The 11,521-nt window shown below is 33.9% G+C and overlaps 1 protein-coding gene across 2 annotated transcripts; it reads left to right on the top strand.

Annotated features, from left to right (window-relative positions):
• The first annotated feature begins 535 nt into the window (after positions 1–535).
• LOC122148823 (UPF0711 protein C18orf21 homolog) lies at positions 536–11,379 on the top strand. Of its 2 annotated transcripts, none has more exons than XM_042776918.1 (3): positions 536–1,570; positions 10,115–10,296; positions 10,396–11,379. In XM_042776918.1, the coding sequence occupies exons 1-3, from the start codon at positions 1,484–1,486 to the stop codon at positions 10,541–10,543; spliced, it is 417 nt and encodes a 138-aa protein (XP_042632852.1). In that variant the 5' UTR covers positions 536–1,483; the 3' UTR covers positions 10,544–11,379. The 2 variants fall into 2 exon arrangements, with proteins under 2 accessions (XP_042632852.1, XP_042632853.1); XM_042776919.1 differs by lacking the exon at positions 536–1,570 and adding an exon at positions 8,422–8,719 and having other exon boundaries at positions 10,396–11,377.
• The last annotated feature ends 142 nt before the right edge of the window (positions 11,380–11,521 follow it).

Raw genomic sequence — 11,521 nt, 5'->3', positions numbered from 1 at the left:
AAGCCCCTAGGAAGTTGTGGCCATGAGCCCAGGCCGCTGACAGATTATCTGTGCAGCACTTTGACCTCAGTTGTTTTGTTTTAAAGAATCACATTGTAATTCTTCCTGAGAATACAATTTTCTTAGTATTTGACATAATATTGAGCATATCAGACAGCAGCATTGACAACCAAAAAAAATAACCACAATCAATCAAATTCTATAAATATCTTTCAGTCACGTGACTAGCTCGAAGACCTGGAGGAAAAAACATCCATAGAACTGCAGCACAAGCATGTCAATTTTCTATCTGTTTCCCAGCTGCAAAATATTTAGATCACCTCTCAAAAGAATAAAACAAAGGTGTGTGAACAAAATGCACATTTTGACCATTTGCAATCCATATTAAGCACCCGCGGCAATATAGTAAAAACATAGTAAAAACACTTAAAGTGTCTTAATATATTTAAAACAGTAATATTAAAAGATCAAATTCAGTAATCACTATATTAATGATGCATAGTTTACAAGCAGATGAGGTCGGGATATGAACGCAATCCACTTAATGGTTCAGTGTTTTCCTTATAATGGTTTTCTATGGGAAACAATTTAATGTGAAACTTTGCACATTGTGTTTATATTCTGGGTTCATCTTCTTGCCTGTACAAAATACACATAATCAATAAGGTGTTTGCTGAATTTTGTCTTTTAATGTCTGCTTTTTACTACATTACTACTTAATGCAATTTGCATAAAAATAACTGGCGGTCAGTGGAGCAAAGCTTCATTTTACCCTCTAAGTGGGCGTTCCTATAAGGGTGTGACGTCACGTGAAAACTATGAATTGCTGAGTTTTCACCATAGACTGTATAAAAACACCCTGCATGTAGGAATCTATAAGATATAAACAAACCGCAGTGTTACTTCATCAGATTGGGCGCAAGCTCATAAATGATTCATGAGCTGCGATATTTGAGTCTAACTCCAGTAAAGTCTGAGATTTAAAGACTTACTCTTTTACTGCTTTTTTTATTACAGGCAAAGGCATCAGAGCATTGGTAAGTTTCAGCTTTGTTATTTATGTCAGTAGACTTGTATGGCATTTTTTAAAGAGCTTATTTTAATATAGTCCCAAGTCTATATAAGTCCTTGTAGGCAACAGAACAGACAGTTGGTTTTGAAAAGGAACGGTAACCCAAGTTAAACCCATTAAATCCGACCACATTTCCTGATATAAAACTTGAATCCATTTCTACTGCCTTCACAAACCTCAAAGATGGCCTGACAGAGGGGTGGGATGACCACATATTGGAAAAGATGTATTCCAAAGTCCAAAATGCCAAACCATCCCCAGAATAGAGCATAGCATCACCTGTTTTATTTTAACTAGTTGCCATGCCAAAAACCTCCACTATATTTCTCTCTCCATTCCAGCGGCTACCCTGCCTGTGTATTTGATCTGCCCCTTCTGTGTCCAGTGGAGACAACTGGGCAATCATCATGCATGTCTGCGGCCAAAACGGAAGCTCACGGCAAGGATAAGGAGACTTCTGAAGAGGGAGTCGGCAGGAAAGAGATTCGACGCAGAAAAGTGTGTAGTCCTTTAATGGTTTAAAAGGGCCTCCAATGCTCTGGTGAGGTCATGTCCACCTGTTTTATGTCCCTTTTCAGTTCAAATGGTGTCACGATACCTACTAAGTCCATTCTACCAAATCCTGAGTAACCTGAGATTAGATTAGGTGTATGAATTTAAACCAGGAAAAACAAACACCATGTTGCTATATATGTACACTGCCGCTCAAAAGTTTGGGTTAGTCACCACCATTTCGAATAATCAAAAGACACAGTAAAGACATTTATTTTTTCTTTCAAAGTTTCCACAAAAGTATTAAGCATCACAACTGTTTTCAATATTTGATATTAATAAGCAATTAAATGTTTCTTGTGCACAAAATCATTCTATTAGAATGATTTCTGAAGGATCATGTGACACTGAAATCTAGAATAATGGTGGCTGAAACTTCAGCTTTATCATCACAGGAATACATTTCACTTTTAAAAATATTCAAATAGAAAATAGCTATTTTAAAATGTAATAATATTTCGCAATAATTGGGTGTTTTTACTGTATTTTTTGATTAAATAAATGCAGTTTTAAACATTAAAAACACATAAAAAAAAATCTTATTGAACCCAAAAATTTGAATAGTAGTATACAAATAATGGGCAAAATATTAAAAAAATGTTGTACATTTGCAATACTTTGTTTATTTTAATCTGAGCATAAGAGACTTTTTTCAAAAACTATTAAAAAAATCTTACCATCCAAAAATCTCACCTCCAAACATATGAACAGTAGTGTATATAAAGTAATAAATACAACAGTGGGCAAAAATAAAGTAATAAATACAACAGTGGTACAATAGTGGGCAAAAATGCAGCACCATAAATTCATTTTAAATACTTAACAATCAACCCTTAATCAAAACTGCTTTAATAAACATCAAATATAATAACATTATTATAAACATATTTTATCTACCTTCTTCCTAAAAAGGGAGAATGGGATCGAGACATGACCCAGGTCAGACACCAAACTGGGGTGCTTGTGAAGCAGCAGCTCTTGCGTATCCTGACCACTTTATTATAAACATATTCAATATAACAAACAAAATACATATACACAATAATTTAAACCCTTTAGCCATCTTGCTTTGCTAGAATTCCACTGTAATTGCATTATTATAAACATATTTTATCTACCTTCTAACATACTGATGGACAGGATGAAACTATAATCTGTGGTAATCGAACATTAGTTTGAAAATAAGCCTATTTTTCTTTGTCTGCTGCTCAGGACAGGATCACTGATGTGGCCCTAAAAGCAGTTTCCATTGACTGCACTTAGGTTTGTATGTGGCCTATATGAGTGCGCTTTAGTTACATGTAGGTGTGTGCACAAATAGTTGAAAACACAAAGCGCTCTTAGAAACTTTGCTTAGCACACCGTTGTCTTTGAGTCTCAGGAACGTCTGCGGTCTTATTGTTATTGGACCAAGGAGCCAACTCTCTCCCAAGCATGTGGATATTATTGTTTTTCTCAACATTAACGTGTGAAACAATATAAACAGGATAAACATAGGGCGACTCTAGTGTATGTACGTTCTGTGCTGCAATTGGCACAGTCTGCTTTATTTTTTCCATTTGCTCTGCTTGAGCTTGAATGCTTTTGTTCTATATATATCTATGTATATATTGTTTACACACTTTTTCAACTAAAAGAAAACCTTGAAATATAACGTAACGTTGTTATACAACATTGTTGTGTATAATGCCTAATCATAAGCTTGTTCAGAGATGGTAACAAAAACTTGATTATTAAAAAATAACATAATTTTCTTTAAACATAATTTAAATAAATTATTATAATTTTTTTTATGAGCCCAAATATTTGAATACAACATTTTTGAAAAATGCCCAACGCTACTTAGAAGACTGTAGGGCACAATTTAACACTTAAAAATGTTTGTAAGTGTAGCCAGGAGTAAAATTTCTATTTTTAGAGATATGGTTATAGACTATCATGTTAATCATCATTTATCAGACACAGAAACGCTCCTTTTATAGTGTTTCATTTAGCCTCAGATGACTTTGATCTGAAAGCCAGGAAGATCCGCTTAAGATGATTTAGAGCGGAAAAGTTCCCGTTTTCTGAGACTCTTCAGAAGTGTGACTGGATCAGTTATTATCCCAATAATGAACTTGATAGACAGCCAATGTCAGCAGAGTTCATGTCTTTTAACTGTGCCTTATTTTTCCATAATATGGTAAACAGGACAGTGTTAGCTGTGAGGGAAAGAGGCTTTCAAGGCAATCATTTCTTTTGTAGAGGTCATGGAAGATCAGCTTTCTCTGTTTGTCAGCTTTGAATAGATGATTTGTCAGATTAAATTGAACATAAATAGCTTCATATCTATTTTAAGATGAAGAACAATTTGTCATTCTAGATTAATCAGATATTTTAAGCTTATAAAAAAGTTGGCTTTGAAGACCGCATTCTATCAAATCATGAAACCTCACTCGTTATGTAGGCAGCAACCATGAGTGAACACAAATCTTTTCAACATTAATAATAATTTGAAATATTTCTTTAGCATCAAGTCAGCATATTAGAAAAATATCTTAAAAATCATCTTACAATCACAGGAAAAAAATAACAATTATTTCTAAAAATTCACACATAAAACACATAATTGAAATAAAATTAAAAACATATTCAAATAGAAAAGAGTTGAGATTAAAAGTTAAATTACAATTGTAATAGTATATCACAATATTACTATTTTTCAAATGAATTTAACATTGACATTATAAAATATTATTGACCCCAAATATTTGAAAAGTAATGTGCAAATAATAGACAAAAGTGATAGAATTTTTCATTATTCATGAAAATGGTTTGCTGTACAAATCTAACTGCTTGCATCCCAATTAATATCAGCTGTTTTCTAGCTTCACACTGATGTATATTTTTTTCAGAGTGTCATTAAACATCTGCAACATAAAACTTCAGAAGCATCAAGATTAAAAAGTACATTGTTTTAAAATGCTAATTGGGTGAATCATTGTGGTGGGTGTAAATGAGTTGGTTGCAGGTGATGGCACCTGTTGAATTGTGGTATTTGTCATATAGTGGAAGGTCTTGGTCTTAAACTTTCAAGAGCCACACAGTCTCTAGCAGTGAAATGCTTGACATGCTGTTGCTTATGACAACTCTGCCAGGTCTTTAGCAAGTTATTTGAAGTATTCTTTTATATACTTGTTGGCCTGAGTTGGATTAGTGTATTTTAGAGGTTCCCAAATTAATTTTAACATGGATGGCAAGGTGATTTCATTCTTCCAGTGTATTTTAGAGGTTAATTTTAACATGGACGGCAAGGTGATTTCATTCTTTTGAAATGCTTTATGGATACTGAATATAACCGTGTATCTGAGCATTAAAGATGGTGTGGAGTCCAAGTACTCCCAATAGACTGTTCTTAGCTGAATCTGGGCTGAATCTCAGTTTGCTTACTTATAATATACACAAATGTATACTGTATGTACTTTGCTGCCAATGGGTGAGTAAGTAGAAACATTTGGGCATATTTTACACTATGAGACTGTACGCATCTAGCAAAATTCATCTTAACTTTACAATTCAATATTACTTCTCCATCACCCAAAAATGATAATTCTGTTGTCATATACAGTACTAACATGTTGATCCAAACCCATGAGACTTTGGTTAATCTTCTAAACACAAATTAATATATTGTTAATAAAACCTGAGAGGTTTCTGTCCCTCCTCTGAAAGTCCTGGAAACCAAAACTTAGAGACGATTTCCCTTTAAATTCACACATTTTTAAAATTGTTCTCTCTGCTTTTGTTTAACTGAAGACGTTGAAACAACTTAAGACGTTGAAACAATGTTCTCAAACTCCTTTTCTGATACAGAAGGCCTTGTGGGTCACAGATGCATGGATACCCACTTTAAAAAACCTATGGAAATGGTGCATTTTTTGAGCATCTTTGCTAAAAGATTCTTTAGCATAGTATTTTCAGCATATCATGATTTGTGGTACACTAATCATCATGTTTCATGTCCTATTTAGGTGCCTCTGCTGCTAAACATGCATTTCCAGTTCCTTTGTTATTGTCACCTTTGCATTGGAAAGCTTCCATACCTCAAACAGCAAGCTCAGATGTACTGTAGCATGTGCATCTTTCAACATTTTGGGAGGCATCTGTGTCAGCAGCCTTGGTTTTTTCCAGCATGTGTGTGACATCCTGTTTCCCCTCAGGGAGAGAATCAGTGATGCAGCTTTTCCATGTTTGGTCAAGGGGGATGGGTTAAACAGATCGATCACCCTGGAAAGCAGATTTGTCTCCACATATCAATAGCTGAACTCACACACAAATTACTTGCATATCAAGGGCAGCTGTGGCATCTAGAATCTCAGCAGCAAGGTCAGAGACGACAGTCTAGCCTGGTTTGTGGCTGCTGGGTTGAGTATATTTCAGGATCCTGGACTATTAATAGAACACACAAAGCCCATCTGCCGGACTGATTTGTGTGTGTGAGAGAGGCAGAGTGTCAGTAAATGTTTAGAAATTGAAGGATGGATTGGTGAAAAGCTCATTTAAACTTCCTGTCTATGGCATTTACAAAATCAGCATGTAGAAGTGCAGAAAAGGCTTATGTGTCCTTACTTATATCCATACAATTTTTAAATCATGAAAATGTTCAATATCAGTTAAAGATAATATATAGCTTATTTACAACTCAAAGGTCTAAGGCCACATTGAAATTTTGGAATTTCTAAAATCTGATTTACATTAGGAAATGAACAAATCTATAAAGTTTTAGAATTTAAAGCAAAAAAGTAATGGTGTTAAATGAATGAGAATATCCTGGATTATTGTTATATTATTTCTGATAATGCATGAATGCAAAGATTCTGTTGGAATAATCTCCATTATGTTCTGCTGTAATTATGACAACGCTGCTTGTTTTCAGACTTTTTATTAACAGAAACTGGAAGTATCAGTATTGTAATTTAATTAACCACAATTATTTTTGTGATTCCAAAACTATCAAGAACTCTGTTCTTTAATAAAACAATACTTGTTCTAAATAAAATAAATATTTAATATAAATATAAAAATATAACATTTAAATACATGTAAAAAAAATGTACACCTTCATTTGTGCGTTAGTGTGTTTTGTGGTGGTGTTGTTGAGCATTTTAATTGTTTTTATATATATATATATATATATATATATATATATATATAGTGTATGTATGTATGTATATATATGTATATATATATATAATATATGTGTGTGTGTATATATGTGTATATGAGTATATATGTATATATATACGTGTATATATATGTATGTATATAGTTTGTGTATATATGTGTGTGTGTGTGTGTGTGTGTGTGTGTGTGTGTGTGTGTGTGTGTGTGTGTGTGTGTGTGTGTGTGTGTGTGTGTGTGTGTATGTATATGTATATATCTTAATAAATATCTTGAGACATTATCTCAAATCATGTTGGAGAACATGATCATCAGTTTTTACACAAACTACTGGAGACCATGCAGCTTGAGCGAGAGAGACAACCGCAAGTGCAAGACATTATGAAATTCATATGCTAGTCAACTTTTCACTGTTAAATTAGAAAAGTGAACTCTTGGACCCCACTGTACACGTGTGTTTATTTTGGCATGTTGGAAGGGTAAAAAGAAACCTCTTGCATTATTGTCGTTCCATTCACGACCCTTCACCCTGCATTGATTTAATTTATATGTGGTCATTCCAGCTTCGTTTTGCTTTCCGTTCTCTTGACAGCCGTCGTGAACTGATTGCATGAATCTCTCACAAGGGAGCCATGGGGTTCTGGCCAGTATTAACTTGCTTAATAAAGGCTTGTGAATTCTCACTGCCATACATATATTGAGAGAACTCTTGTTTACTAACGTTCTTGAAAATATATTTTTTAGTGTTCCACAGAAGAGAGGAAGTCATTGATGCTTTATTTATAGTCTATGATGCATTATGGGATATCTTGCCTCATAGAACTCCAACATCAGTGCCTTTTTCACAAACAAGCCAGTGACTTCCTCTGGTGGAACACTAAAAAAGCTATTTTCTGAACTAGCTTAAACAGTATGGATTCTTTAATGAACAGGCTACCCAAGAAAGACTGTATGGGTTTACCAGCTTGTTTTGCTGGAGAACAACACCACTGTGTTGATCCACCAACATAAACACATCTGGATCAGCAAAGAAATTCAGTTGAGTTGGCCTAAGCTGACCTTTTCAGCAGGTCATTTAACCCAGAACTTTCCTGACAGGAACAAGCGTAAAGAAACTGATCTCCCTCTGAATCCGTCTTTATCTCTCACAGTGTTTATCCCAAGGATTCATTTTCAGCCCAGATGTGTTGGACATCTCTGTTTTGAGAATTGTGTTTATGACCCTGTGTAATGGGCAGATTTTGATCATGGGGAATGGTCTATTTTGAGATTTAAGCTGGATATGGACTTTATATGGACAACCGCTCACCTTTTTAAAGCAGCGGTTAACTAGTATGTGCTGTTTAATCTTGATATCATGTTCTCCTAAAGCTCTTTTATTAGTGTGGTCAGTGTTTAAGTCAGATGCCAAAGCTTTGAAATATTTATTTAGCCTCACAAGATGAAAATAGAAGACTTTTGAGTTATATTTGAGTTGTATTAAACACGTTAAATATTCACAACAGAGCAGCACTGGTTGTTTTTACAGATTTCTTTTTTTTTAAGCTAGTATGAGTAAAAAGACTTTAATTCATTCTCATACAAACTATCTAGTTCACTGTTCACATTCAACATGTGCAGTATAAAAAGTTACAGTAGTATTAAAAAGAGAGTTATTATGCTTGCTTTATTGTTTGTTAATAATTGCGTAACTTTTTAAAGACTCTCTTGAACTTTCTGAGGAATTCCATGAAGGATTGTTAGGATATTACAGAGCATTCCTTCAGTAGCCAATCAGAGTCAAGAGTCAGTAAGACAGACTCCACCCTCCGCTGCAGCTGATTGGCTCTTCCTGCTCTTTATATCTCCAGACATGAAGGGCGATGTAGTAAATTCATCTACATTTCAGCTTGCATCCACCTGTTACCTCGACAAGCAATGGCTGCCTTTGTGTCGGTGAGTTCAAATGCCACGCAGAAGGATGTAAATTAAGTAGTTTTATAATTTGTGCAGCTCCCTCTTCTTAACTAATTCATATTAATAACAGTAATGCAACAATGTAGCCATATGGATTTAAAAGTGAGCCACTGGGAGATTTTTCTTGTTGTGTAAACTACTGTTCAAAAGTTTGGGGTCGATGAGATTTTAAAGTTTTTAAAAAGTTTCTTTTGCTCACCAAAGCTGTTTTTATTTAATCAAAATAAAGTAAAACTGTAATATTGTGAAATATAATTACAATTTAATGTGTATTTAATGTGTATTTTTTCAGGATTCTTTAAATAGAAAGTTCAAAAGTACAGTATTTATTTGAAATAGAAGTCTTTTGTAAATATCTTTACTGTCTCTTTTGATCAATTTAATGCATTCTTGCTGAATAAAAGTATTCATTTCTTTAAGCTTAAATTGTATGCCAGTATACAGAAGAGTATACAGAAGATGATTATTGTGTATAAAGCATAAGAGTATGTAGTCATGTGTCAGAGTGGACGTTTGGAAGCACCAGTGGTCAGCTTAATTTAGTGCTAGTCTCTGGCAGTCTCTGGCTGAGTAAATGGCATGTGTTCAGTGTACTTATGGCCTGTACCTTGCTGTATATAGAGCTCACGTTCATATACAATGTGTGAAATACTTGAGATAAGTGTTCCTAAGTGTCAGCAACACCTGGCTATCATGGTATAAAACTGGTTAGCACAACAGTATAACAATATAAAAGGCAAGACGTTTGTTTACTTATTTGTGTTAAACAATGGATTTTATTGCTATTGTATTTGATTTTTGCAATTATGATTCTAGTCAGCATGAAAAGATTGGGCAATCGACTTGACTGTTTTTGTAAACTGAGAGACTGAAATACATGGCTGTCCACACTATTAATTTCCAGAGATTGTTCATACCAGTATTATTTGCATTTAACTTTTAAGATCCAGAGTACATCTAATGTCAGACAAACTTTATTTCTTCAGATTTGGCTTTGGTAGTTAATATATATTTGTATTCAGGGTGTTTTTATAAAAAAAATTTTGTTTATTTAATTAATTATTTTATTTTTTTACATATGTAGAGAATTAGGTTTTAATCTGTCTATAATTTTAGATACAAACTTTGTCATCAGGAAAAACTGAAAATATCATAATACCACTATTATAAAATAAATAAATAAATATAATTATGATTATTACTATAATTTATTATTTTTATTATATAATTTATGGTTGTTATTATTATTATCATTTATTTATTTATTTTTTAGAATGATCAGGAAAGTCATGGGAATGCACTGGTATGATAACTTGAACAAAAACATGTTTTATTATTTTACCACCATTTAACCATGATGCTCTCTTCTCTTAGATGGCAACGTGTCACACCTGTAATAAGATGTCCAGACAACCTGGAATGAATCGTGAGCTTTTGTCTACATTGTCAAAGAACCGAAGTACCCCAGGAAGTGCGGGCAAACAAAGAACTCCACAGTCAGCCAGTAGGCCTACTCCGAAATCTGTAGTAGACAGAACACCAATTGGCACACCAAGGTAAGCTACTCTTAGCGAGTGTGTATGTTACAGGTTGACAAAGAACTAGCCTTTTAGCTCAGCTATTGAAACCATTTATACAATCCTTTCTTTCCACAGGTCAGCATCTTCAAACACCAGCTCATCACCATCAAAGTCTGGCAGTGCGAAGCCGTCGCCTTTCACCCGCCTCAAGAAGTTCCTTATGCTAAAAAACAAACAGCAGAGCAAGAAAGGTGGTCTGAAGGACTTCCTCTCATCTCTCTGAAGACCTCAGGGCTGCTAAAATGAAGGACTCTGGCCCACTTTTAGTGGAGCTACTGAAATCCAGAGCATGAAGCTTGATGAGGATGAGGATCACTTCTCCTTGTGTATTGTCATGCCACCTAGTGGGGGAGTCATTAGCCTGGATTATATTGTAGGACAGGATAATATTGAACAGAAAGTCTCCTTTCCTTCTATTAAGTGTCTGCTTCTGAATCCTTGTGGATGAGTGGGGGAAAAAAAGTCTGTTTGTAGGGGATTGTAACTTGCAGTACAGAACCATGCTGTGACATTTATTACATTTTTAAATTTCCCATTTATTTTCATGTTCCCACATATTGTTTATTTTTGTACAAGAAAAACAACTTTTATATGTTGTGTGTTTAATGTTCATTTTGTACACTTTGAATTCACACATTTATATCCGCAGCTCTTAGTTTGGATCACTGATATTAAAAGAAGGATTGTTTTTTTCAATTGGCTCACACACTGAATTATTATTATTTCATACGCTTACAAAATTTGTGCTGGGTTGTTTACATTTGATGGCTTAATTTGCCATCAAACTATGTAGAAAAGACCAAAAATATTTCATACTGACTATTTTTCTTCTCGATACATTTAAAAAGAAAGATGATGTTTTTTGTCTTGTTTGATCTCTGACAGATCATTTTCAATAAAAAGTAAAATAATGACATTTGTCTGTTTATTTAGCCCTTTTAAAAGAAATTAAAATGTTTCTTCTGGCTTCAAACTGTATTATAATAAATCTTTAAAAATTAATATTGATGTAGAGACACTGTGTGTGTTAATGCGTGTACAAAACTGGATTTACAAAATAAATCATGGTTCTTAATATACTATACTCCCAGTTTCTTTTAATAAAAATGTTCAAAAACTAGCAGCTTTATCATATAATTACAGCATATAAACACCAGAAGAAATAGTTTGGGAATGTGGGGTGATTTTTAATATTGAATTG

Source organism: Cyprinus carpio, chromosome A19 (genome assembly GCF_018340385.1).
Source record: "Cyprinus carpio isolate SPL01 chromosome A19, ASM1834038v1, whole genome shotgun sequence".
NCBI classification, from domain to species: Eukaryota; Metazoa; Chordata; class Actinopteri; order Cypriniformes; family Cyprinidae; genus Cyprinus; species Cyprinus carpio.
This window is presented reverse-complemented; position numbering and strand designations above follow the sequence as displayed.

Bases quoted from the DNA above. Each gene is read 5' to 3' on its own strand.
- LOC122148823 (XM_042776918.1), top strand. From the start codon at position 1,484: ATGTCTGCGGCCAAAACGGAAGCTCACGGCAAGGATAAGGAGACTTCT. The intron at 1,571-10,114 runs GTGTGTAGTCCT...CTCTTCTCTTAG, and splicing joins AAGAGATTCGACGCAGAAAA to ATGGCAACGTGTCACACCTG. The intron at 10,297-10,395 runs GTAAGCTACTCT...TTCTTTCCACAG, and splicing joins ACACCAATTGGCACACCAAG to GTCAGCATCTTCAAACACCA.